General features: G+C 63.4%; 1 protein-coding gene across 3 annotated transcripts in view; it reads right to left on the minus strand.

Annotated features, from left to right (window-relative positions):
- DNMT3A (DNA methyltransferase 3 alpha) overlaps window positions 1-20,369 on the minus strand; it is a 41,636-nt gene extending 21,267 nt beyond the window's left edge. For 2 of the 3 annotated variants that reach the window (XM_069850632.1, XM_069850630.1), the window contains exons 1-3: window positions 19,767-20,367; window positions 14,357-14,555; window positions 8,182-8,286 (exon numbers count right to left, since the gene is read on the minus strand). In XM_069850632.1, the coding sequence (XP_069706733.1) occupies window positions 8,182-8,286; window positions 14,357-14,425 (174 nt within the window). In that variant the 5' untranslated portion in view covers window positions 14,426-14,555; window positions 19,767-20,367. Of the gene's footprint in view, window positions 1-8,181; window positions 8,287-14,356; window positions 14,556-19,766 lie in introns of all 3 variants that reach the window. The other variant, XM_069850631.1, reaches the window with a different exon arrangement.
- Between the last annotated feature and the right edge of the window lie 3,280 nt (window positions 20,370-23,649).

The following is a 23,649-nucleotide window of genomic DNA, read 5'->3' on the forward strand; positions in this document are numbered from 1 at the left end:
GAATCCTGTGCTCACTCCCTGAGCTTGTGCACCCTGCAACCCTGTGCTCACCTCCTGAGCTTGCGCACCCCTGAGCTCTGTGCTCACCCCCATGAGCTTGTGCACCCCTGAATCCTGTGCTCATCCCCATGAGCTTGTGCACCCCTGAACCTGTGCTCACCTCTGTGAGCTTGAGCACCCCTGAATCCTGTGCTCACCCCCAGAGCTTGTGCACTCCTGAATCCGGTGTTCACCTGCATGAGCTTGCGCACCCCTGAGCTCTGTGCTCATCCCCATGAGCTTGTGCACCCCTGAATCCTGTGCACACCTCCTGAGCTTGCGCACACCTGAGCTCTGTGCTCACCCCCCTGAGCTTGTGCACCCCTGAATCCTGTGCTCACCACATGAGCTTGTGCACTCCTGAATCCAGTGTTCACCCCCTGAGCTTGCGCACCCCTGAGCTCTGTGATCACCCCCTTGAGCTTGCGCACCCCTGAATCCTGTGCTCACCTCTGTGAGCTTGTGCACCCCTGAATCCTGTACTCACCCCCTGAGCTTGCGCACCCCTGAGCTCTGTGATCACCCCCATGAGCTTGTGCACCCCTGAATCCTGTGCTCACCTCTGTGAGCTTGTGCACCCCTGAATTCTGTGCTCATCCCCATGTGCTTTTCCATCCCTGAATCCTGTGCTCATCTCTGTGAGCTTGTGCACCCCTGAATCCTGTGGTCACCCCATGAGCTTGTGCACCCCTGAATCCTGTGCTCACTCCCTGAGCTTGTGCACCCCTGAATCCTGTGCTCACCCCCTGAGCTTGTGCACCCCTGAATCCTGTGTTCATCCCCTGAGCTTGTGCACCCCTGAGCTCTGTGATTCCCGCCATGAGCTTTTGCACCCCTGAACCCTGTGCTCACCTCTGTGAGCTTGTGCACCCCTGAATCCTGTGCTCACCCCCAGAGCTTGTGCACCCCTGAATCCTGTGCTCACCCCCATGAGCTTGTGCACCCCTGAATCCTGTGCTCACCCCCAGAGCTTGTGCACCCCTGAATCCTGTGCTCACCTCTGTGAGCTTTTGCACCCCTGAACCCTGTGCTCACCCCCATGAGCTTGTGCACCCCTGAATCCTGTGTTCATCCCCTGAGTTTGTGCACCCCTGAACCCTGTGCTCACCCCCATGAGCTTGTGCACCCCTGAATCCTGTGCTCACCCCCTGAGTTTGTGCACTCCTGAATCCGGTGTTCACCCCCTGAGGTTGCGCACACCTGAGCTCTGTGCTCACCCCCCTGAGCTTGCGCACCCCTGAATCCTGTGCTCACCTCTGTGAACTTGTGCACCCCTGAATTCTGTGCTCATCCCCATGAGCTTGTGTACCCCTGAATTCTGTGCTCACCTCCTGAGCTTGTGCACCCCTGAGCTCTGTGATCACCCCCATGAGCTTGTGCACCCCTGAACCCTGTGCTCACCTCTGTGATCTTGTGCACCCCTGAATCCTGTGCTCACTCCCTGAGCTTGTGCACCCCTGAATCCTGTGCTCACCCCCTGAGCTTGCGCACCCCTGAATCCTGTGCTCACCCCCTGAGCTTTTGCACCCCTGAACCCTGTGCTCACCTCTGTGAGCTTGTGCACCCTTGAATCCTGTGCTCACCCCCGAGCTTGCGCACACCTGAATCCTGTGCTCACCCCCGAGCTTGTGCACCCCTGAATCCTGTGCTCATCCCCCTGAGCTTGCGCACCCCTGAATCCTGTGCTCACCCCCTGAGGTTGCGCACCCCTGAGCTCTGTGATCACCCCCATGAGCTTTTGCACCACTGAACCCTGTGCTCACCTCTGTGAGCTTGTGCACCCCAGCTCCCCATCCCTATCCCATCCTGAGGACCCACAACAGAGTCTTTGTGAGCTCCCTGGTGTGCATGGGGAGGGAACGCAAGCCCTGCCTCTTGTCCTGCCTGTGCTGGAGCTGGGGCCCCTCTGTTTCGTGGCAGCGATGCCAGGAAATGCAGCCATGGCGCAGGGAGAGGCAGGCAGCTACTGGCACCTCGCTAGTCCCACCTCTGCCCTTCTTGGCTCCCTATGATGCAGGAGAGCTGGCGGCTGCGGTGTGGGGCTGGCACGGTGCCGGGGTGGCACAGAAGGGGATTCGTCTGCAGGGACCCTCTTGCCTGTTCCCAGCAAACTACACATCCCAGGATGCACCACCGTGGAGTGGCACGCTGCCAGCGAGCAAACACTGAACTGCCAGCCAGGCCTGGTGTGAGCTGGGGTGTTTGTGGCACTGCCGGGGTGCCCTTGGTGCTGCTGGGGTGCCCATGGTGCTGCCCACCCTCCCCTGCCCTGGCACCACCGGCAAGGGGATGCTGAGACCGAGGCGTGGGGCAGCATCTCGGGGCTGGGAGGGGTGGCAGGTGCCGGAGGACGCTTTGCTCCTCAGGGCTCCCCGTGTTCGCCACCACCACGCGTGCCGCTTACCGCGATGCCCCACAGACCCCCGTCCGGCTGCCTCCTGCCTGCGCTGGTGGCCGCGGCCCCGTACGCTTCCTGCTCGTCCCAGCCGCCCCGGCTCGCTGGCAGAGTCACTTCCTCCGCGCGCTTGCTCGCTCCTCGCTGGCCCCAGCCCTGGCGTGTGGCGGCCGGGGGGCTGCTGTGCTAAATGGAGCCGGGAAGGAGGGAACCAGCCACCCCGCAGCGGGGAAAGGGCTGGAAAGGCAGGAGAAATACGAAATCATAGAACGGCTTGGTTGGAAAAGACATTTGAGATCAAGTCCAACCGTACCAGTCCACTACTAAACCACGTCCCTGAGCACGTCATCTACCCAGCTTTTAAACCCCTCCAGGGATGGGGACTACACCAACAACCTGGGCAGCCTCTGCCAGGGCTTCACCACTCTTTCACTAAAGGAATATTTCCTAATATCCAATCTAAACCTCCCCTGGGGCAACTTGAGGTCATTCCTTTTCCTTCCGTCCCTTGGGAGAAGAGACCAACCCCCACTTTGCTCCAACCTCCGTACCGGGAGCTGCAGAGAGCCATGAGGTCTCCCCTCAGCCTCCTTTTCTCCCAACTAAACAGCCCCAGGGCTCTCAGCTGCTCCCAGAACCCCTGGGCTCCAGACCCTTCCCCAGTTCTGTTCCCCTTCTCTGGACGTGCTCCAGCCCCTCAATGCCTTTCTTGGAGTGAGGGGCCCAAAACTGAACCCAGGATTCGAGGTGCAGCCTCCCTAACACTGAGTCCAGAGGGACGATCCCTTCCCTGCTCCTGCTGGCTACCCCATGGCTGATCCAAGCCAGGATGCTATTTGCCTTCTTGGCCACCTGGGCCACTGCTGGCTAATGTTCAGCCGATGTCAGCCAAGGGGTGATGGGGGCCAGGGGTGGTGTGTCTGGCAGTGCCAGTGAGGGGCTACAGACATATTAATGCAATGCCTGGTTGCTCATGGGACATAGGGAAGTGTTTCCAAACACCATCCCACAGCTCCAGGCTTGGAGCCAGGCTTGTCCTGCTCCCACCTGAGGTCACTCATGCCGGGGATGTGCCCACACTTTGGTGGGGGCTACTGTTCACCCATGAGCCTCACCCCCTGCCAGCCTCCCTGGCTCAGGCAGGCGGCAAATCCTGCTGCCCCAGGAGGCCACGGCTCAACCAAGCAAACTCTGCTCTCTTCAGGAGGGTGGAGGTGCCATGGAATCATGGAATTATTCCAGTTGGAAAAGCCCTCTAAGCTCATCCACTTCAAACATCAGCCTAACCCCACTGTGCTGACCAAACCATGCCCCCAAGTGCCACAGCATTTTTTAATCCCTCCAGGGATGAAGACTCCACCACTGCCCTGGGCAGCCTATTCCAATGCTGGGCAACCCTTCTGGTGAAGGAACTGTTCCCAATATCCAATCCAAATCTCCCCTGGCACAACTTGAGGCTATTTCTTCTCACCCTATGCCTTGTTTCTTGGGAGAAGAGACCCCCCCCACCCACCTCACCACAACTTCCTTTCCAGGAGATCCAGAGAGCAATGAGATCTCTCAGTCTCCTCTTCTTCAAACTAAACAGCTCCAGGGCCTTCAGCTGCTCCTCCTAAGACTTGTGTCATGCTAGGCTGCCACACTGGAGCTCCTCACCACAAGCATGGAGGGCTGGAGGCTGATGGACAAACCTTGGCATGCCTGGTGGATGGGCACTGTAGCCCTGGATGCTATGGGACAGGTGATGGGATGCCACAGTGCCTGGATGCAGCCCTGGAGCCGGCACCGTCAGCGAGATGAAAGCCAGAAAGCCAAGTCTCCCAGCTGGTGGAGGGGAGGGAGCTGCCAGTGCTGTTGTGCCCATGGTCACGCCTTGTACCAGCTCTGGGCAATCTATGCTCTGCCTGCATCCTCCCACATGCCTGCATCCCATCTGCCCCTGCTCAGGGCACGAGGAACTGCCAGAAGTGCTGGACCTGGCTTAGATGGGGATGGGGCAACCTGGAGCAACAGGGACAGAGGGAGATTTGGGGCAAAAGGCTCTGGAGCACCTCCTGTATGAGGACAGACTGAGAGAGGTGGGGTTGTTCAGCCTGGAGAAGAAAAGTCTGTGGGGAGACCTTAAAGCAGCCTCCAGTACTGAAAGGGGCTCCAGGAAAGCTGGGGAGGGGCTCTTGATCAGGGAGTGCAGGGATAGGATGAGGGGAAATGGTTTTCAGCTGCAAGAGGGGAGATTGAGTTGAGAACTTAGGCAGAAATGTTACCCAGTGAGGGCAGGGAGGCCCTGGCCCAGGTTGTCCAGAGAATCAGTGTCTGTCCCATCCCTGGAGGTGTTCAAGGCCAGGTTGGATGGGGCTTGGAGCAACCTGATCCAGTGGGAGGTGTCCCTGCCCACGACATGGGGTTGGAACTGGATGGGCTTTGAGGTCCCTTCGACCCCAAACTATCCCATGATTCTATGATTTACACCCAAGTGGGGCTTGCGAGCTGTGCCCCAGAGCTCCCTGCCAGGGCCATAGCTGGACACACAAGCCGGGGTCCATTCCACATCGCTCGTGGGAAGCTCATGGCTTCCAACTCCATCCCTCACGTCCCCTGCACACCAGGGTCCCCCAGCAGCAGCCAGAGAGACCCCGTCTGCCATCCCTGCCACGTGGTGCCAGGGCTGAGTACACCTAGTGCAGCCTCCAGCCCCAATCCCACCTCCTGGGTACCTCAATGTGGCTGCGAGGGGCTCGCTGTGGCTTTGGGGAACGTGGCACCCGTGCAGGGGCTCAATGCAGTTGCCAGGGGCTCAGTGTGGTTGCAGGGGGCTCAATGCAGCTGTGAGGGGTTCAGTGTGGTTGTAGGGCGCTCCCTGCACCCTGCAATGCTGCCAGGTGGTGCCAGGAAGCTGTGCCAGGCAGGCAGGTCCTTCTGCATCCTGGTGGGACGGGTCCAGATGGGAGTTTAACTCCAGGATGGGACAGGCACTGCAGCCCTTGGCACAACAGCGGGCCAGGACAGAGATGCGTAGCCTACCCGGCACGCCCCGGCCCAGCATCCATCTGGAACCCATCTCCCCACACCCTCCGGTGCAAATCCTCGCACCCTGGTTCCAGCCCTGCTGCCGCTTCCCTACTGGGAAAGGGACCAGACGCCATCTCACTGGGTACCCAGTGCCACCAGTGTGTCCCGGTGCTGCCGCTCGGCCACCACGGCTGTGCCAGCGAGCAGTAGGGAGAAGCGGGTACGCACCAGAGGGGAAGGGGAGCCCAGGACCCATCTGTAGGAAGGGAAAATCCACTGGAGGGGAAGTGGGGCTCAGGACCCACCCATGGTCCTGCCTTGGCGCCCGTCCCCATCCCCGAGGAGGGTCCGGTGGCGGCTTTGCCTTCCTGCCCACCCACCCGCTTCCTCCGCACCGGCCGGGCCTGGGAACAAGCAGTGCCTTTCTCCCGCTCCCTTCCCCTCTGCTGGACCCTCGCCAAGGACGCTGCTCCGCCGGGAGCCGCCGGGATGGCCAGCCCCATGCCGGCCCCTCTTGCTGCCTGGGGGACGCCTTGGCCATGGGGTGGGGGCTGGCTGTGCCGGGGACGATGCCAACAGCAGGGCTGGGGGACAACCCCAATGGCCTCTGGGGAGCCTCGGTCCGAGCCTGGAGTACTGCTTGGCAGCTCCGAGCCTGGGGAGCTGCCAGGTGGGGGACACTGATGGGGCAGTCCCCCGGCTGTACCCCCTTTGCCAGGTGGAAGAACGGGGCAGCCCCCCTCCGGCTGTAGCCCCCTACCCAGTTGAAGAGCCACCAGCAAGGGGACCTGGTGCTGCTCAGCCCTGGTCCCGCCCTGGTCCTGGAGCACGGCATGGGACAGCACGGCACAGCACGGCTCGGTGTGCCACGGCACGACTCACCGGTACCCCGTGACACGCGGCACCGCTGCCTGCAGCGGCCAGTGCCATCTCCCTCCCCGGTCCAGTGCCCCGGTCAGGGCTGCTGCTGCCAACGCCGGCACCGCAGGGCTCTCCAGCAGGGAGGATATTTTTAGCAGCTTGCTCCAGCCAGGGCTTTCCCAGCCTCCTGGCAGTGCCCACAGTGCCATGGGGCTTGCCAGCTCCGCTTGCTTGGCTGTAGGAGCCACCGGCCGGGCCGGCACCGGGCACGGGGCAGGTGCAAGCACACGGAGCACGCAGCAAGCGCATGCAGGACGGACACTCACCGCTGGCTCTCTTGCAGGAGGCACCATGCGGTGCCCAGCGCCGTGGCGCCACCACCATCCACACACCCTGCTCTAGACCCACCGTGCTGGATGGGGCTCCCGCGGCTGCCTGCTCCGAGAGCCACAGACCTCCTGGTTCCCAGGCTCCGGCTGTTCCTGACGACTTTCTTTCCCAGTTGTTCCCGTGCCAGCATTGTTCTTCCACCGAAGTGGCTCCCCCCGCCCCGGCACGTACCTCCCGTCCCGCCGGATTTCCAGCAGGCACGCGGAGCCCGGCCGCCCGCTTCCCACCAGCTCCTGGCCCTGCACCCCACTGAGCCCCACTGCACCCCACTGCATCCCCACCGATGCCATCCTGGCTTCCCGGGCCCTGCTGCCGCGTGACAGCACGGATTGGGACAGGCAGCATGGATCTGGACACGGATCGGCACAGGCAGCATGGATTTGGCCACGTCCAAGAACAGGATTAACCCTTTCTGCAACTCGAAAGCTCGGCAAAAAGGTTTTGCAAAGCAAATGTGCCCCAGTCCTGCTCAGCTCTGTGCCCGGGAGCTCTGCCCATGCTACCCACTCGGCACCATGGCACACCAGGGTTCCCCGGCCGGCACCAAGGCTCCCTGGCTGGCATCACAGCTCCCTGGCTGGCACCACGGCTTGGGAGGGCCAAGTCACCGCCTCTGTGAGCCCCCCCAGCCTGGGTGCCCTGAGCACCCGCTTGCCGTGCTGCAGGCTCTCCCATGGGAACGGCAGCTGGCGGCAGCTCTGCGCTCCCCTGCGCCTCCCCCTCAGCCAGCGGCATTGCCGCGGTCCCACAAGGCGCTCCCTGGGATCAGCCATACCAGTTGCTTTGGGAGCAGCACGTGATTCCCGCCAGTGGCTCGCTTAAAAGCAGGCTCCACATGCCATGGTGCAATCCTGAGAGCCAGGCACCGCCTCCTAGGGAGCCAGGGGCTCTGTGAGCTGGGCGCCATAGCCCAGAGAACCGGGAGCTCCATGAGCTCAAGAGCCACGCAGCATTGCCCAGAGAGCCAGGAGCTCCATGAGCACAAGAGCTGGGAGCTCCGTGAGCTCAAGAGCCACGCAGCATTGCCCAGAGAGCCAGGAGCTCCATGAGCACAAGAGCTGGAAGCTCCATGAGGGCAAGAACCAGGCACCATCACCAAGAGGTGCCGTGCACCACTACCCCTAGAGCCACGCTCCATCACCTGGAGGTGCCGTGAACCATCGCCTGGAGAGCTGGGGGCTCTGCTCCCCATTTCCAGCTGGCTCCGGCAGGTGGAGGAGAGCTGACCGGCTTCATGGCAATGACAGACAGCGGTGCCAAACCCCAGAGACGCAGCAAATACATGGAAGGGTCTTGACGGAAGCCACAGGGGAGCACAGCTGCCACCAGGCACAGGAGGAGCTGGCAGGGGGACGTGTTCCCCTCCTGCTGCTCTGCCACGCTGGTGCTCTGCTGGGGCCACAAACCAAGGAAGGGTGCTGGCCCACAGCACACTGGGAGCCGTAGCTGACGGGACACGCTGCCACCCCCGGCACCCGCTGGCTCACCTGGGCATGCTTGCGTTTCCGCCCAGGCCGCCCGGCTTTCCTCATGGGCGTCCCCGGCTCCTGCTTTTCCTCCTTGCTCTGGTTCTCCTCGGACTCCTCTTCCCCCTGCAAGCCAGAGACAGAGGACAGTTACGCCATGGAGCTGGGAACATGGGTGGGCAAGGTTCCACACCGGCTCGGCGGTGGGATTGCCGTCTAAACGTGCCAGGTGCCTGGCTGGAGAGGCAGGAGTGCTGCCAGCATCACTGCACCAGCAGCCCCTGGGTACCACTGAGGCTCTAGCCAGGCTCCGGTGTGGCACACGCTGCCGTGGGGCTGGGCACTGTCACCAGATGAGCCCCAAACCCCATGGTTGGCTCAGAGGTACCAGCCTGCTCCCCAAACCCCATATCTGGGGCTGGGGACTCCTGTACCACAGCGAGCGGAAAGAACTCTGGCTCGGCAAGGCACAGCGGGCATGCAAGGAGCCATGCAGTGCCCTGCGGGCACAGAGAGGCAGCAGAAGCCAGGATGCCCTCGGAGCAGGCAGGCAGCTGCCAGATTCACCATGCTGGCACCGTGGGGGCCATGCAACCTTCTCCATGCAGCAGCCACCAGCGCCCCACCGCCCCGTGCTCTCTGCCCAGCCCCGTCCCCCCCTTCTCCAGCATTGAGCCCCAGCCCCAGGTGCTGGGGGGATGCACACGCTGGCAGGGGATATGAACCTGCTCCCCGCGCCAAGGCCGCAGTGGCCACCCCAGCCCCGCAGAGTGCCGGGGGCCCCGCTTCCCGCTTGGGGAGCCCGCAGCAGCACCGCAGCATGGACGCGGATCGTGCATGCATGCCCAGGGCTGTGCACCCCAGCGCGTTCCGCAGCGGCAGTGGGGCTGCATTCACCTGAGCCCCTCAAGATTCCAGTGGCTGCAGCCAAGGCAGGAAGAGGCCGCGGAGAGGGGAGCCGGGAATGGAGAAGAGGCCGGCGGGGGGCTGGCGAGGGAGAGGCCGGGGAGGGGATGCGGCTGGCAGCCAGACAGTGCCGGCAGCCAGCTGCAGCCGCAGGCCCCGCAGCCGCCAGCCCCGCAACTGCCAGCTCTGCAGCCACCAGCCCCGCAACAGCCAGCACTGCAGACGCCAACCCCACAGCCACCAGCCCCACAGCCACCAGCCCCATAACTGCCAGCCCTGCAGCCACCAGCCCTGCAACTGCCAGCACCGCAGCCGCCAGCACTGCAGCCGCCAGCCCCACAACTGCCAGCACTGCAAACATCAACCCCACAGCCAACATCCCCACAGCCGCCAGCCCCACAACTGCCAGCACTGCAGCTGCCAGCCCTGCAGCCACCAGCCCTGCAACTGCCAGCATGGCAGCCGCCAGCCCCACAACTGCCAGCCCTGCAGCCACCAGGCCTGCGACTGCCAGCCCTGCAAGGGTCAGCACTGCATTCCAACCTGCTGCTGCTCCCTAGGATGGGGTGGCTGTGGGCAGCAATGCCGCAGCCGGCACAACCCTACTAGGGTCCGGCACAACCCTACTGGGGTCCGGCACAGCCCCACTGGGATTTGGCACAGCCCTACTGGTGCCCAGCACAACCCTGCTGGGATCCGGCATAGCCCCACTGGGATCTGGCGCAGCCCCACTGCATTCCAGTACATCCCTGCTGGGATCCCACACACCCTACTGGGATCCCGCACAGCCCTACTGGGATCCAGTACAACCCCACTGAGATCCTGCACAGCCCCACTGGGATCCCACACAGCCCTACTGGGATCCCGCACAGCCCTACTGGGATCCGGCACAGCCCTACTGGGATCCGGCACAGCCCCCACCAGCACCACGCTGAGAAGCTAGGGCTGAGCAGGGAGAAGCAGCACCCAGGGGCTCAGCACCAGGCTGAAACTTGCTCCCTGCACAGCCTTGGGTGCGAAGTTTGGGACGGGTTCAAGGACAATGTGAGGATTGTGGCTCCAGCTCTGCGCCTGCACCTTGCCGCGCACTGGAGCTGGATCAGGGGAGCCGCGTGGAGCTCCCGTTGCTGCAGCCACCGGCACCAAACTGCAGTGCTGCACCTTGTCCTGGCTAGAGCTGGGATGGTCCTGCAGCCGTGCAGGTGACCCTGCAGTGCGGTCACGCTTCACAGTATCAGGGAATCATTAAGGTTGGAAAAGCCCTCTAAGTTCATCCAGTCCAACTGTCAGCCCAACCCCACCGTGCTGACTAAGCCATGTCCCCAGGTGCCACGGCCACAAAATTTTTGAACCCCCCAAGGGATGGGGACTCTTGCTGCCCTGGGCAGCCTCTGCCTGGGCTTCACCACTCTTTCAGTACAGAAATTGTTCCCAATATCCAATCTAAACCTCCCCTGGTGCAACTTGAGGCCATTTCCTCTCATCCCATCACTTCTTCCTTGGGAGCAGAGCCTGACCCTCACCTCACTCCAACCTCCTTTCCAGGAGCCGCAGAGAGTGATGAGGTCTCCCCTCAGCCTCCTCTTCTCCAGACTAAGCAGCCCCAGGGCCCCGAGACGCTCCCAGAACCCCTGGGCTCCAGCCCCTTCCCCAGCTCCGTTCCCCTCCAGTCCCACGGGGAAACACTCGGCTCCTGCCACCGCTGCCCCCCAAAATCCATCCCTTTGCCCCTGGTGCTGCACCAGCTGCCAGCACGCAGGTCCCACCAGCTGCCCCTGTCAAGCACCAGCTTTGGCTGGGCCCCAGCGGTGCTGACATGCGATGTAAAGCAACTCTGCGGCAGGGGGTCAAGCATGGTGCTGGCACGCAGGCTGCGCCGAGTGCCTGGCCCCTCTGTGGCCAGGCAGCATCCAGCGGGTGATGGCGAGAGGAGGGAGCTGCACCCTGCAGGGTGCACCCCTCTGCAGGGTCCCCAGCTGGTTCTGTGGCAGGGGGATAGCGAGGTCCCCATGGAAGTGCCGAGCTGGAGGACGTGAGCCTCACAGCAGCACCACTGGGGCACAGAGGGCACCCCCAATCATAGAGTCATAGAATCACCAGGTTGGAAAAGACCCACCGGATCATCGAGTCCAACCATTCCCATCAATCACTAAACCATGTCCCTCAGCACCTTGTCCGCCCGTCCCTTAAACACCTCCAGGAAAGGTGACTCAACCACCTCCCTGGGCAGCCTCTGCCAGTGCCCAACGACCCTTTCTGTGAAAAATTTTTTCCTGATGTCAAGCCTCAATCTCCCCTGGTGGAGCTTGAGGCCATTCCCTCTCATCCTGTCCCCTGTCACTTGGGAGAAGAGCCCAGCTCCCTCCTCTCCACAACCTCCTTTCAGGTAGTTGTAGAGAGCAATGAGGTCTCCCCTCAGCCTCCTCTTCTCCAGGCTAAACACCCCCAGCTCTCTCAGCCGTTCCTCATCAGGCCTGTTCTCCAGCCCCTTCACCAGCTTCATTGCTCTTCTCTGGACTCTTTCCAGAGCCTCAATATCCTTCTTGTGGTGAGGGGCCCAGAACTGAACACAGCATTCGAGGAGCGGTCTCACCAGTGCCGAGTCCAGAGGGAGAAGAACCTCCCTGGACCTGCTGGTCACGCCGTTTCTGATCCAAGCCAAGATGCCATTGGCCTTCTTGGCCACCTGGGCCACTGCTGGCTCATGGTCAGTCGCTGTCAACCAACACCCCCAGGTCCCTCTCCTCCAGGCAGCTTTCTAGACAGACTTCTCCTAGTCTGTAGCTGCACAGGGTTGTTGTGCCCCAAGTGCAGGACCCGGCACTTGGCCTTGTTAAACCTCATCCCATTACAAGCAAGGTGGGTGCCTGTGGAGCCAGGATGCAGCCGGGACACCAGCAGGACTGGTGCAAAGGGGGTTAACCCCCCCAGCCCAGTGCAGGGGTGCCGGTGCTGCAGCCCCTCACTGCCTGCAGCCCGCTCGGAGCTGAGTCATCTCCCCGTAAATCACGTCGCTGCCCTGCTTGCCGGGGCTGGGGCGGGCGCGGGGCTGCGTGGCGCATCCCTGATGCACCGTGCTCCTGCGTTGCTGCCAAGCAACAACCCGGAGGGAAACCACCGGCAAGGAGGAGAGCTGCTGCATGACGCAGTGCTGGCTGCACGGCCGCAGCGCCGGGTCCCAGCTCCTGGCTGCATTGGTGGTGGGATCAGGAGTCCCTGGCAGATGGGACTGCATCCAGCTCTGGAGTCCTCAGCACAGGAAGGACATGGAGCTGTTGGATCGAGTCCAGAGGAGACCACAGAGATGATCCAAGGGCTGGAGCACCTCCCGTGTGAGGACAGGCTGAGAGGGTTGGGGTTGTTCAACCTGGAGAAGAGAAGGCTGTGGGGAGACCTTAAAGCAGCCTCCAGTACTGAAAGGGGCTCCAGGAAAGCTGGGGAGGGGCTCTTGATCAGGGAGTGCAGGAGTGGGATGAAGGGGAAGGGTTTTAAGCTGCAAGAGGAGAGATTGAGATGAGATCTTAGGAAGAAATGTTTTCCTGTGAGGGTGGGGAGGCCCTGGTCCAGGTTGCCCAGAGAAGTGGTGGCTGCCCCATCCCTGGAGGTGTTCAAGGCCAGGTTGGATGGGGCTTGGAGCAACCTGATCCAGTGGGAGGTGTCTCTGCACATTGAAGGAGGTTGGAACTGGATGGGACCCACCCACACCAAACCCCTCTACGGGGAAAGCAGCCTGATGGGGTGGGAGAGGTTGGGTGCAAGGACCCCCCCTTGGCACGGGAGCTGGGTCCATGCTGACAGCAGCCAGTGCTGGTGACACCCATGGCTTGGGGTTCAGCCTTGTTCTCCTGACCCCAGACAACCTGGCAGCTTTGGTGACCTCCACATGTGCTGGCGATGGGGTCATACCGGGACAGCCCCCAGCATGCTCAGTGCCAGCCCACACGATTCCAAAGGCACCCCAGGCACCGGCGGGTCGTGCTTCCCATGCCCCACACGTTGCCCGGCCACCTCGCTCACGCTCCCGGTGCTGGTGAGCCACGCCGGCAGGCTTGGCCACACACACACCTGCTCCAGCGTCACCTGCCATGGTGGAATATGCTGGATCAACTGACCAACCCCTGGTTCACTCACAACCAGACACACCAAGAACGCTGCCGGCACTTCTCAACCGCATGTCCAGCAGCCGGGAGTGACAGCCAGACAAAGGGGAGCACGGGTGTGGGGATTCACTAGCCCTGAGCTGGTGACGGAGGCACCGCGTGGTGGAGCCAGCCTGGAGGAGCTCAGATGACCCTGACCTGGCACTGCCCGGCATCGGGACTGCATCCAGCTGGCAACCGGCCCCTGGTCCCACGCCTTGACCAGGGCAGGGCCCGGGATGCTGCTCCTCACCGTAGGAGCCTTTGGTGACACCAGGAGCAGCCGCACCGTCCTGGTGTGTCCAGGGGACACCAGAGCACACTGGGAATAGGGGTATCTCCTCCCAGTTCCCCAGAGGGGTCACCAGGAGGGATTCCCAGGAGGGGTCACCAGGAGCAGTTCCCAGGAGGATTTCCAGAATGGGTCACCAGAAGGAATCACCAGGAGGGATTCCCAGGAGAGGTCACCATGAGAGGTCTCCAGGAGGGGTCTCCAGGAGGGATCACCTCTCGATCCACATGCCACATTCCCCTTCCAGCACTCCACAGCCCAGCACACGCACGCAACCCCCCACCCCATCACCATTCCTAGAGCCAGGGCAGCCCCCAGCCTTGGGGATCCCCCCCCACTCGCCGCTCTCCAGCCTTGCCGCTGCCGGGTGTGACAGCAGGTCACCCGTCCCCTCCCTGTGCTCCCGCACCGCCAGGAATAGCTCAATCCGTGCTAATCCCGCTCCACGCTCCGCAGCAAGGGAGAAGCAGGATGGCATGCGGCCCCCGCAACCCCTGATCCTGCACGATCGCTGCCAGCGATGGCCGGGAGTCAGTGGGACTCCCAGAGTCAGTGGGACTCCTGGAATGGGCTGGATCCCGGAGTAAGTGGGACCCCTAGAGCAAACCAGCCCCCTGGAGCATGTGGAGCCCCGCAGCGAGCCAGACCCTGGAGTGAGTGAGACCCCCAGAGAGAGGAGGACGCCCAGAGCGAGCCAGACACTCAGAGCGAGCCAGACACTCAGAGCCCACTGCCATCCCTGCCCCGGCACCACCAGCACAAAGTCCAGCGACGGCGATGGCCATGGCTCAATGGGGATGGCCATGGCACAATGGGGATGGCCGTGCTTTGACGGCCACTGATGGCCGCAGGACCCTACCTTGTGCGTGTCGAGCGCCTCGCGGTCCGAAGCGGGGCTGCTGGTGTCGAGGGTCCCACTAGACGGCATGGTAGGAAGCGAGGGTGGGCGCCTGTGACCGTCGCCTCTTCAGCACCAAAGCGGCCGCCACCGCGCTCGTCTCTGCGTCAAGGACGGGGTCCCGGAGCCCCTGAGTCCTGCTGCCTGCCTGGAGCCTTCCCTGGGGGATACAGAGAGGGCTGGGGTGAGGGGCGAGCTCTGGTCCCACCGCCTCTCACACCACGCCCCAGCACCCAGCAATGATTAACACGTCCCAACCTTGACTCCAGCGGGCTGGGCCCACGGCCCCGACACCACTAGAGGGGGGCGGCTGAGCCCCGGCACCAGCTGCGGGGTGTAGGGTGTGGGGTGCAGCATGCAGAGCATGGTGTGGGGTGCACGATGCACGGTACGGGGTGCACGGTGAACGTTAGATGGTGCACGGTGCACATTATGGGGTGCATGACACATAGTGTGAGGTGCACAGTGCAAGCTGTGGGGTGCACGACGCATGGTATGGGGTGCATGATGCATGGCAGGGGGGATACAGTGCATGTTACGGGGTGTGTGATGCATAGCGTGGGGTGCACAGTACACAGTGTGGGGTGCACGACGCATGGTATGGGGTGCATGATGCATAGCGTGGGGTACACAGTGCAAGCTGTGGGGTGCACGATGCATGGTACGTGGTGCACGACGCATGGTATGGGGTGCACAGTGCATGTTATGGGGTGCATGATGCATAGCATGGGGTGCACAGTGCATGTTATGGGGTGCGTGATGCATAGCATGGGGTGCACAGTGCAAGCTGTGGGGTGCACGACGCATGGTATTGGGGGCACAGTGCATGCTATGGGGTGCATGATGCACAGTGTGGGGTGCACAGTGCATGTTATGGGGTGCGTGATGCATAGCGTGGGGTGCACAGTGCAAGCTGTGGGGTGCACAACGCATGGTACGGGGTGCATTACGCATGGAAGGGGTATACAGTGCATGTTATGGGGTGCATGATGCACAGCGTGGGGTGCGCAGTGCATGTTATGGGGTGCGTGATGCATAGCGTGGGGTGCACAGTGCATGTTATGGGGTGCGTGATGCATAGCATGGGGTGCACAGTGCAAGCTGTGGGGTGCACGACGCATGGTATGGGGGGCACAGTGCATGTTATGGGGTGCATGATGCATAGCGTGGGGTGCACAGTGCAAGCTGTGGGGTGCACAACGCATGGTACGGGGTGCATTATGCATGGAAGGGGGTATACAGTACATGTTATGGGGTGCGTGATGCACAGCGTGGGGTGCATGACGCATGGTACAGGGTGCATGATGCATGTTATGGGGTGCACAGTGCATGTTATGGGGTGCATGATGCCTCGTGTGGGGTGCACAGTGCATGTTATGGGGTGCATGATGCCTCGTGTGGGGTGCACAGTGCATGTTATGGGGTGCATGATGCCTCGTGTGGGGTGCACAGTGCAAGCTGTGGGGTGCATGATGCATAGTGTGGGGTGCACAGTGCATGTTATGGGGTGTGTGATGCATAGCGTGGGGTGCACAGTACACAGTGTGGGGTGCATAACGCACAGCGTGGGGCGCATGACGCGTGGTGTGGGGTGCACAACGCATGGCGCACAGTGCAGTATGAGGGGAGCCACGCATGGCGTGGGGTGCGCGGTGCCCAGCGTGGGGTGCATGGTGTGGGGCAGACGGTGCAGGGGAGTGTTGCACAGCGTGGGGTGTGCAACGTGGGGCACCCAGTGCCCCCAGGGCAGATGGGGCAGAGTATGGGGTGCATTCTGCAGGGTGCACAGTGCAGGGTGCGAGTTAAGTTCTGTAAGGTGCAGGCTGCATTCTGAAGGGTAGAAGGTGTGGGGTATATTCTGTAGGGTGCTGGGCGTGGGGTGCATGGTGCAGTGTCCAGGGTACATTCTGTGGGGTGCAGGTGCAGGGAGCTGAATGCAGGATTCATTCTGCAGGGTGCTGGGTGTGTGGTGCTGGGTGCAGGATACAATCTGCGGGGTGCAGGGTACATCCTTTAAGGTGCAGAGTGCCTGCTGTGGGGCGCAGGTGAAAGGCGCAGGGTGTAGGATGCAGGGTTTGGGGTGCTGGGTATAGGGTGTGGGGTGCAGGCACAGGGTCCAGGGCACATTCTGTGGGGTGCAGGGTCCAGAGTGTGGGGATGCATTCTGTGGGGTGCAGAGTGTGGGGTGCAAGGTGAAAAGTGCAGGGTTTGGGGGGCAGGGTGCGGAGTGCACCCCCACAGCACAGCCCCACACCTGTTGCTACGGCTGCAGGGTTTGGGGTGCAGTGGGGTTTGGCAGCCCCACACCTGTTGCCATGGCTGCAGTTTTTGGGATACAGGGTTTGGGGTGCAGTGGGGTTTGGGGTGTGGAATTTGGGGTGCAGGGTGTGGGGTTTGGAGAGCAGTGGGCTTCAGTATCTCTGCATCTGTTTCTACGGCTGCAGTGGGGTGCAGGTTTGGGGTGCAGCGGGGTTTGGGATGCAGTGGAGTTCAGCATCCTTGCATCTGTTAAGTCACCTGCAGGGTTTGGGGTGCAGTGGAGTTTGGGGTGCAGCAGCCCCATGGAGCACCCCTGCATCTGTTGCTATGGCTGCAGGGTTTGGGGTGTAGGTTTAGGGTCTGGGGTACAGGGTGCAGATTCAGGATTTGGCAGCCCCTACCTGTTGCAATGGCTGCAGGGCTTGGGGTGCAGGGGCAGGTTTGGGGCGCAGGGCGCGGTGAAGTTTGGGGTTCAGCAGCCCCACTTGTTGCTGTGGCGGCAGGGTTCGGAGTGCAGGGTTTGGGGTGCAGATCTGGGGCGCAGGTTTGGGGTTCAGCAGCCCCCACCTGTTGCCATGGCTGCAGGGCTTGGGGTTCGGGGTGCAGGTTTGGGATTAAGCAGCCCCACCTGCTGCCATGACTGCAGGATGTGGGGCGCAGTGGGGTTCAGCAGCCCCACCTGTTGCTATGGCTGCAGGGTTTGGGGTGCAGTGGGGTTCAGCAGCCCCACCTGTTGCTATGGCTGCAGGGTTTGGGGTTTGGGGTGCAGGTGTGGGGTGCAGTGGGGTTCAGCAGCCCCCACCTGTTGCCATAGCTGCAGAGTTTGGGGTGCAGGTTTGGAGTGCAGCAGTCTCACCTGTTGCCATGGCTGCAGGGTTTGGGGTTTGGGTTGCAGGTGTGGGGTGCAGTGGGGTTCAGCAGCCTCACCTGTTGCCATGGCTGCAGGGTTTGGGGTGCACGGTGCAGTGTTTGGGGGGCAGATTTGGGGTTCAGCGGGGTTCAGCAGCCCCACCTGTTGCCGTGGCTACAGGATGTGGGTTGCAGGTTTGGGGTGCAGGTTTTGGGGTTCGGCAGCCCCCACCTCTGCTGCCATGGCTCCAGGTGTGGGGTGCAGTGGGGTGCAAGTGTGGGGTGCAGTGGGGTCTGGCAGCCCCCCCCGTTGCCATGGCGCAGCCGCCGTGCCCGCTGTCTGTCGCTCTGGCTCCGAGCGAGCCGTTTCTAGAGCTTTCCAGCCGCAGCCCGGCCGCGGGCGGGGGGCAGGGGGGCTGCGGGGGGCACACGGGACGGGGGGCCCCGGGCTCGGGGGGCTGGTGGGGAGCTCTCTCCGGGACGGCATCACCGGCAGCGCTGGCTGGGATGCAGGATGCGTGGCGGGGGGCACCGGATGGGAGTGGGGGGTGCAGGGAAGTGGGGGGCACAGGATGGGAGTGGGGGGTGGGATGGGGTGCAGAGGCGTGGGGGGCACAGGATGGGAGTGGGAGGTGCAGGATGCGGGCTGCGGCGCTGGGTGCAGGATCGGGGTGAGGGGTGCCAGGCGCAGGCTGGGGGTGCAGGATGCGGGGTGTGGGGTGCTGGGTACAGAACAGGAGCTTGGGATGCAGGATGGGGGGTGCAGGAGAGGGGATGGGGCACAGGCTAGGAGCGGGGGTGCAGGATGTGTGCTGGGGTGCTGGGTGCAGGCTGGGGGTGCAGAGGGTGCAGGATAGGGACGTGGGGTGCAGGGTAGGGGTGCTGGGTACAGGCTGGAGGTGTGGGGTGCAGGGCGCAGGACGGGACCTGGGGGTGCAGGATAGGTGGATGCAGCATAGGGGGGTGGGATGGGGGTGCAGAATGGGGGTGTGGGGTGCAGGATGAGGGCTGTGGGTGCTGAGTGCAGAACGGGACTTGGAGGCACAGGATAGGGGTGCAGGATGGGGGTGCAGGCTGGGGGTGTGGGGTGCAGGTGCAGGATGAGGGCTGGGGGTGCTGGGTGCAGGCTTGAGGTGTGGGGCGCAGAATGCAGAATGGGATCTGGGGGTGCAGGATAAGGGGGGTGGGATGGGGATGTGTGACAGGGTTGCAGGACATAGGATGGGGATGTGGGGTGCAGGCTGGGGGTGCTGCGTGCAGGATGCAGAACAGGACCTGGGGGAGCCGGCTGGGGGTGCTGGGTGCAGGGCAGGGGTATGGGGTGCAGGACGGGACCTGGGGATGCAGGATAGGGGATGCTGGGTGTAGAAGGGGGATGCGGGGTGCAGGCTGGGGGTGCTGGCTGCCCCCCAGCCCTGTGCCATCAGTGGGAGCCTGGGAAGGGCTTTCCCTTCCCTCTCCTCCCCCAGCTTGGGGAGCCCCGGGGGCCCCCATCCCCACCCCCCAGCCCTCTGCCGCACAGGGCCTGCTTGTGCCACTTCCCCATGGATCCCCTTTGCTCCGGCATGTTTGGCCCTACGCTGCAGCTCCAGGCACCCATCTCGCATCTGATGCCACCAGCACCACAGCACGCTGCTTGGCACAGCCCGGCGCGACGTTCGGCACAGAACAGCGTGGCACCTCGGGGTGCTGCTCAGGTGCCCCCTGCGAGCCCCCAGCCTCACTCCAACTGCGCTGTGCCGCACAAAGCCCCGGCTGCACCCCGACACCGGTGCCCTGGCCCAACAGCACTGGGGCTGCTGGCATCCCAGCACCAGAACTCTGGCTTAAGAGCACTGGGGGTGCTGGCATCTCCAGCATCCCCGGCACCAGCACCCTGACCCAACGGCACTGGGGGTGCTGGAATCCCCAGCATCCCCAGCACATCCTGCACTCCTAAAATCCAGCTCGACCACCTCAGGGTCCCTCCAGCAGCCCCGCACACGGGAAGCCCCCCCAACATCGCCGGTGCCCGCTGGGAGCTGCCGAAGAGCGCGAGCTGGTGGGTTTTGATTCTCTTTCAGCAAAGATGGGCTCCAAATGCGCTAAAAATAGTTGGGTGGCGTATAAACCCCGCGGCAGCCCCGGCCAAGCCGAACAAAGCCGGGGAGCAGTCGGAGGCACCGCTTGCCTCCTGCTCCGCCAACCCCACTGCCGGCTCCATGGGGCGAGCGTGCAGGTATGGCCACGGCTCCCGGCGTCGTTCCCGCTGCGCCGCGCTTACCCAACCGAGGATGGGATGGCACCACGCTAGGCCAGCGGGACCCTCCTCCGGCAACGCCAGAGCATCCCCCCCGTCGATGCGGTGGCTTGGTGATGGGGATAGACCCTAGTCCAGCGAAGCGCGGCGATGGACTCCCGGCGTTCCCGTCTCGCTTCCCAATTTAAGGGCTCGGGTTGACCTTACGGCTGATGGCGAAGCGGGGGGAACTCGGCATTCCCAACCCCGCACCGTGCCGCTCCCGCACGGCAGGGCCCCGGCGAGTCACGCTCGCCGCACGGCAGAGGCGGTGCAAAGTAGGTTACCTGGGATGGATGGATGAGACACGTTCAAGGGAAGGGGGAAAAAAACCCCTCCAAATCTGCCTTTTTTTGTCATATTTAAAGACCTCGCCGGTGCTGTGCTGTAGCCGGACAAACCCAACCGGCCATTTTAGGTGACGGCAAACGGGGTCCCCATGCCACCTTCACTGCAGTCTCCCCCCTCTTGCTGTCCTAACGTGACCCCACCTGCGTGGTGACACCCACCGGGTTTGGCTGGGGTCCCTCGTGCGTCCCCAACGCCGAAGCGTTGGGGACGCACGAGGGACCCCAGCCAAACGCCTCTCCCGTGACGAGTGCCGCAGCGTATTATTATTGTTGTTGTCACTTTGAGTCACTGCCACCACCGTGCTCCTCCTCCTCCTCCTCCTCCTTCTTCCTAGTGCTGGGGGATGAAGTTCAGGATTGACTCAGAGGGGCTGGGAGCCGTGGCCGTGAGTCAGTCCCCCCACCCCTGACTCACGGTGGGGGGCTGCTCCCCACCCCAAAACCCCCCCTTTCAGTGGTGTGGGTGCTGCTGCAGGGGCGACCGGGGACAAGGGTGGGTGTCCCCACCTCAGGACACTCCGTGATCGCCTCCGATGCGGTTGTGCCAAAACCACCATGGCCAGCAAAGCATCAACCTCGTCCCCCTGGGATTAGAACCTAGGAGGAAATATTTGAGGGGGGCACGTAGAGGACAGGGAAGCGGCCGATCGCTCCTGCTGGGAACTGCTGGAGGGTGTGTGTCCTGCAGGGGTTTTTGGGGATGAGGTGCCAGGGAGCGCTGGGCGCCCCCTAAAATAGAACCGGGGCAGAGGGGGGACCCTGAGAGGGTTGACAGCACTGAAGGAGCGAAGCACCACACTGCATCCCAGGATCAACACATCGCACTGCACCCCGGGGGGGTTAACGCACTGCATCCTGCGATCAACACACTGCACTCCACCCCAGGGAGCACTGCACCGCACCACACTGCACCCCAGAACTGATGCATGGCCCTGCACCCCAGGGATTAACGCACTGCACCGCGCTGCACCTCACAGAGCAATGCACTGCATGACACTGCATCCCCGGATCAACGCGCTGCCCTGCGCAGCAAACCCAGGGAGCGCTGCGCTGCACCACACTGCATCCCAGGGATCAACGCCCTGCGCTGCACCCCAAGGAGCAATGCACTGCACGTTGCTGTGCCCTGAGAAGCAATGCAGTGCACCTCACTGCACCCAGGCAGCGATGCACTGCGCTGCTCAGCTGGGTTGCAGCCCTAAGCTGAGCCCGATCCGGTGAGGTAGGAGCAGCAGCCAGGGCTGGGGGTGGATGAAGGAGCTGCAGTTGAGCTCCTAGAGCTCTGGGAACGCCACGCCACGGAGAGCCGAGGAGCTCAATGCACTCAGCTAATCCAGGGAAAAACCAGGCCGGGAGATTCTGCGATTATGGTGAGCAAGTGGCTTTGCGGGCAGAGCCGCCGGCACCACAGAACGGGTCCAGCTGGCAGGGAACGGGAGCCGGGGCGATCCAAACCGGCAAGCAGGTACGGGCTTTGAACTGGGAAGGGTGGTTAACCGCCGCAGCAGGCCCGACCGGCGGCAGCACGTTCCCGCACGTGCCGAGCCCCGCGGCGGGAGCGTGGTGGGGAAGCGGGATGGTGGTGCCAGGCCTGGGTTGCTGGGTTGGGCGAGCTGCCCCGGCACAGACCCGCGAGTCCCTGCCCTGCACCACAGAGGAGTTTGGATGGCACTGAAATCCCAAACCAACCCACAGCCTCGAGTGTGAACGGGTCCTGGAGAGCAGACACAGCTCCGACTCCCATGAAGCACCAGCAGCTCCTCCCAGGGAGCCGCCGGGCATGTGAGCGCCTGGCACACGCGTGTCCCGGGCACACGCTCACGCGTGCCGGCAGTTACCTGACAAGCCCGCACGCTTTCCCTGCGGCTGCGGCAAGGAGCCGCACGCTCGCTGCTGGCCCAGCCTGCCCGGGACAGGCAGCGGCGCAGGCAGAGCCCGTGGGAAGGCAGCGGGCAGGGAGGCGCAGATGTGCAGTCCTAAAAATACCCTTAGGAAAACCACCGCCACCTGAAGGGCCCCACGCGCGGCGAAGCGGAGGCGAAGCACTGGAGGATTTGAGGCACGGAGGTCGCCCATGCTCGGCGCTCGCGGGAGGGGAACGGCTGGGCTGCAGCTCCGGCGCAGGCATCAGCATCCCGCCTTTCCTCGAGAGGCGGTGGGCGCTGCGTGTCACGGAAAGAGGCTCCCGCTAGGAAGTTTCGAGCTGACTCAGCACGCAAGGCCCGTGCCGGCGCGGGAGCTGCCGGGAGCAGCCGCCGGCTACGACAACATCCACTCGCCTCCGGCTTCGAGGGCTTTGGCGGGAAGGCGGCGTTGGGTCTCCCCATCCAGGGCTCGCGGGCGAGGGGCGCAGAGGCGGGCAGGATGCGCGGGTGCTCCTGCCACCGCGGCTCTGGGTGCGAGCACCCAACGCCGAGCCCGCGGCGACACCGCCGACGTCACACAAAGGGAAGAAATACAGAAAGAGGAACTGAGCAAAGAGGAAAATTTCATTTGCCCACAGGTTCACACACACACGCGCGCGCGCGGGCACCCGAAAGCGAGGGGGGGAGAGGAAAAAGAGAGGGAGGCAAAGGGGGGGAGGCAAGTTGGTGGCCTAGGAAACTGCGGAGGAGCGAGCAAGGAGCGGGCAGCGAGCAGCAGAGGGCAGGGAGTAGGTAGAGAAGAGGATGCAGTGGGCAGGGAGCAGCCAGGGAGCAAGCAGGGAGTGGGAAGCAGCAGGCAGGAGGCAGCATCGGGCAGGGAGCTGGTAGGGAAGGCAGCGGACAGGGCAGCAGGCAGAGAACAGGCAGGGAGGAGCAGGTAGGGAAGGAGCAGGTGGGGGGCAGCAGGCAGGGAGCAGGCAAGCAGGGAGCAAGCAGAAGGCAGCTGCAGGCAGCGGGTGGGAGGCAGCAGCGGGCAGGAGCAGGTAGGGAGCAGGCAGGAGGCGGCGGGCAGGGAACAGCAGGCAGGGAGTAGCAGGCCGGGAGCAGCAGGCAGAACGCAGGTAGGAGTCGAGAAGCAGGCAGGAGGCTGCAGGCAGGAGGCAGCAGCAGGCCGGGAGTAGGCAGGGTGCAGGCAGGGAGCGGGAAGAGGTAGGCTGGGAGCAGCTGGCAGTGGGCAGGGAGCGGGCAGGAGGCAGTGGAAAGGGAGCAGTGGGAGCAGACAGGGGGCAGGGGCAGGGGGAAGGGGGCAGACAGGGGGCAGGGGCAGTGGAAAAGGAGCGGGGGGAGCGGGCAGGGGGCAGTGGAAAGGGAGCAGTGGGAGCGGGCAGGGGGCAGGGGCAGTGGAAAAGGAGCGGGCAGGGGGCAGGGGCAGTGGAAAGGGAGCAGACAGGGGGCAGGGGGAAGGGAGCAGTGGGAGCGGGCAGGAGGCAGGGGCAGGGGGAAGGGAGCAGACAGGGGGCAGTGGAAAGGGAGCAGTGGGAGCGGGCAGGAGGCAGGGGGCAGTGGAAAAGGAGCGGTGGGAGCGGGCAGGGGGGCTGGGACAGCGGACAGCGAGCCGGCAGGAGGCAGGGGGCAGCGGGCAGGGAGCAGCGG

Source organism: Phaenicophaeus curvirostris, chromosome 2 (genome assembly GCF_032191515.1).
Source record: "Phaenicophaeus curvirostris isolate KB17595 chromosome 2, BPBGC_Pcur_1.0, whole genome shotgun sequence".
NCBI lineage: Eukaryota > Metazoa > Chordata > Aves > Cuculiformes > Cuculidae > Phaenicophaeus > Phaenicophaeus curvirostris.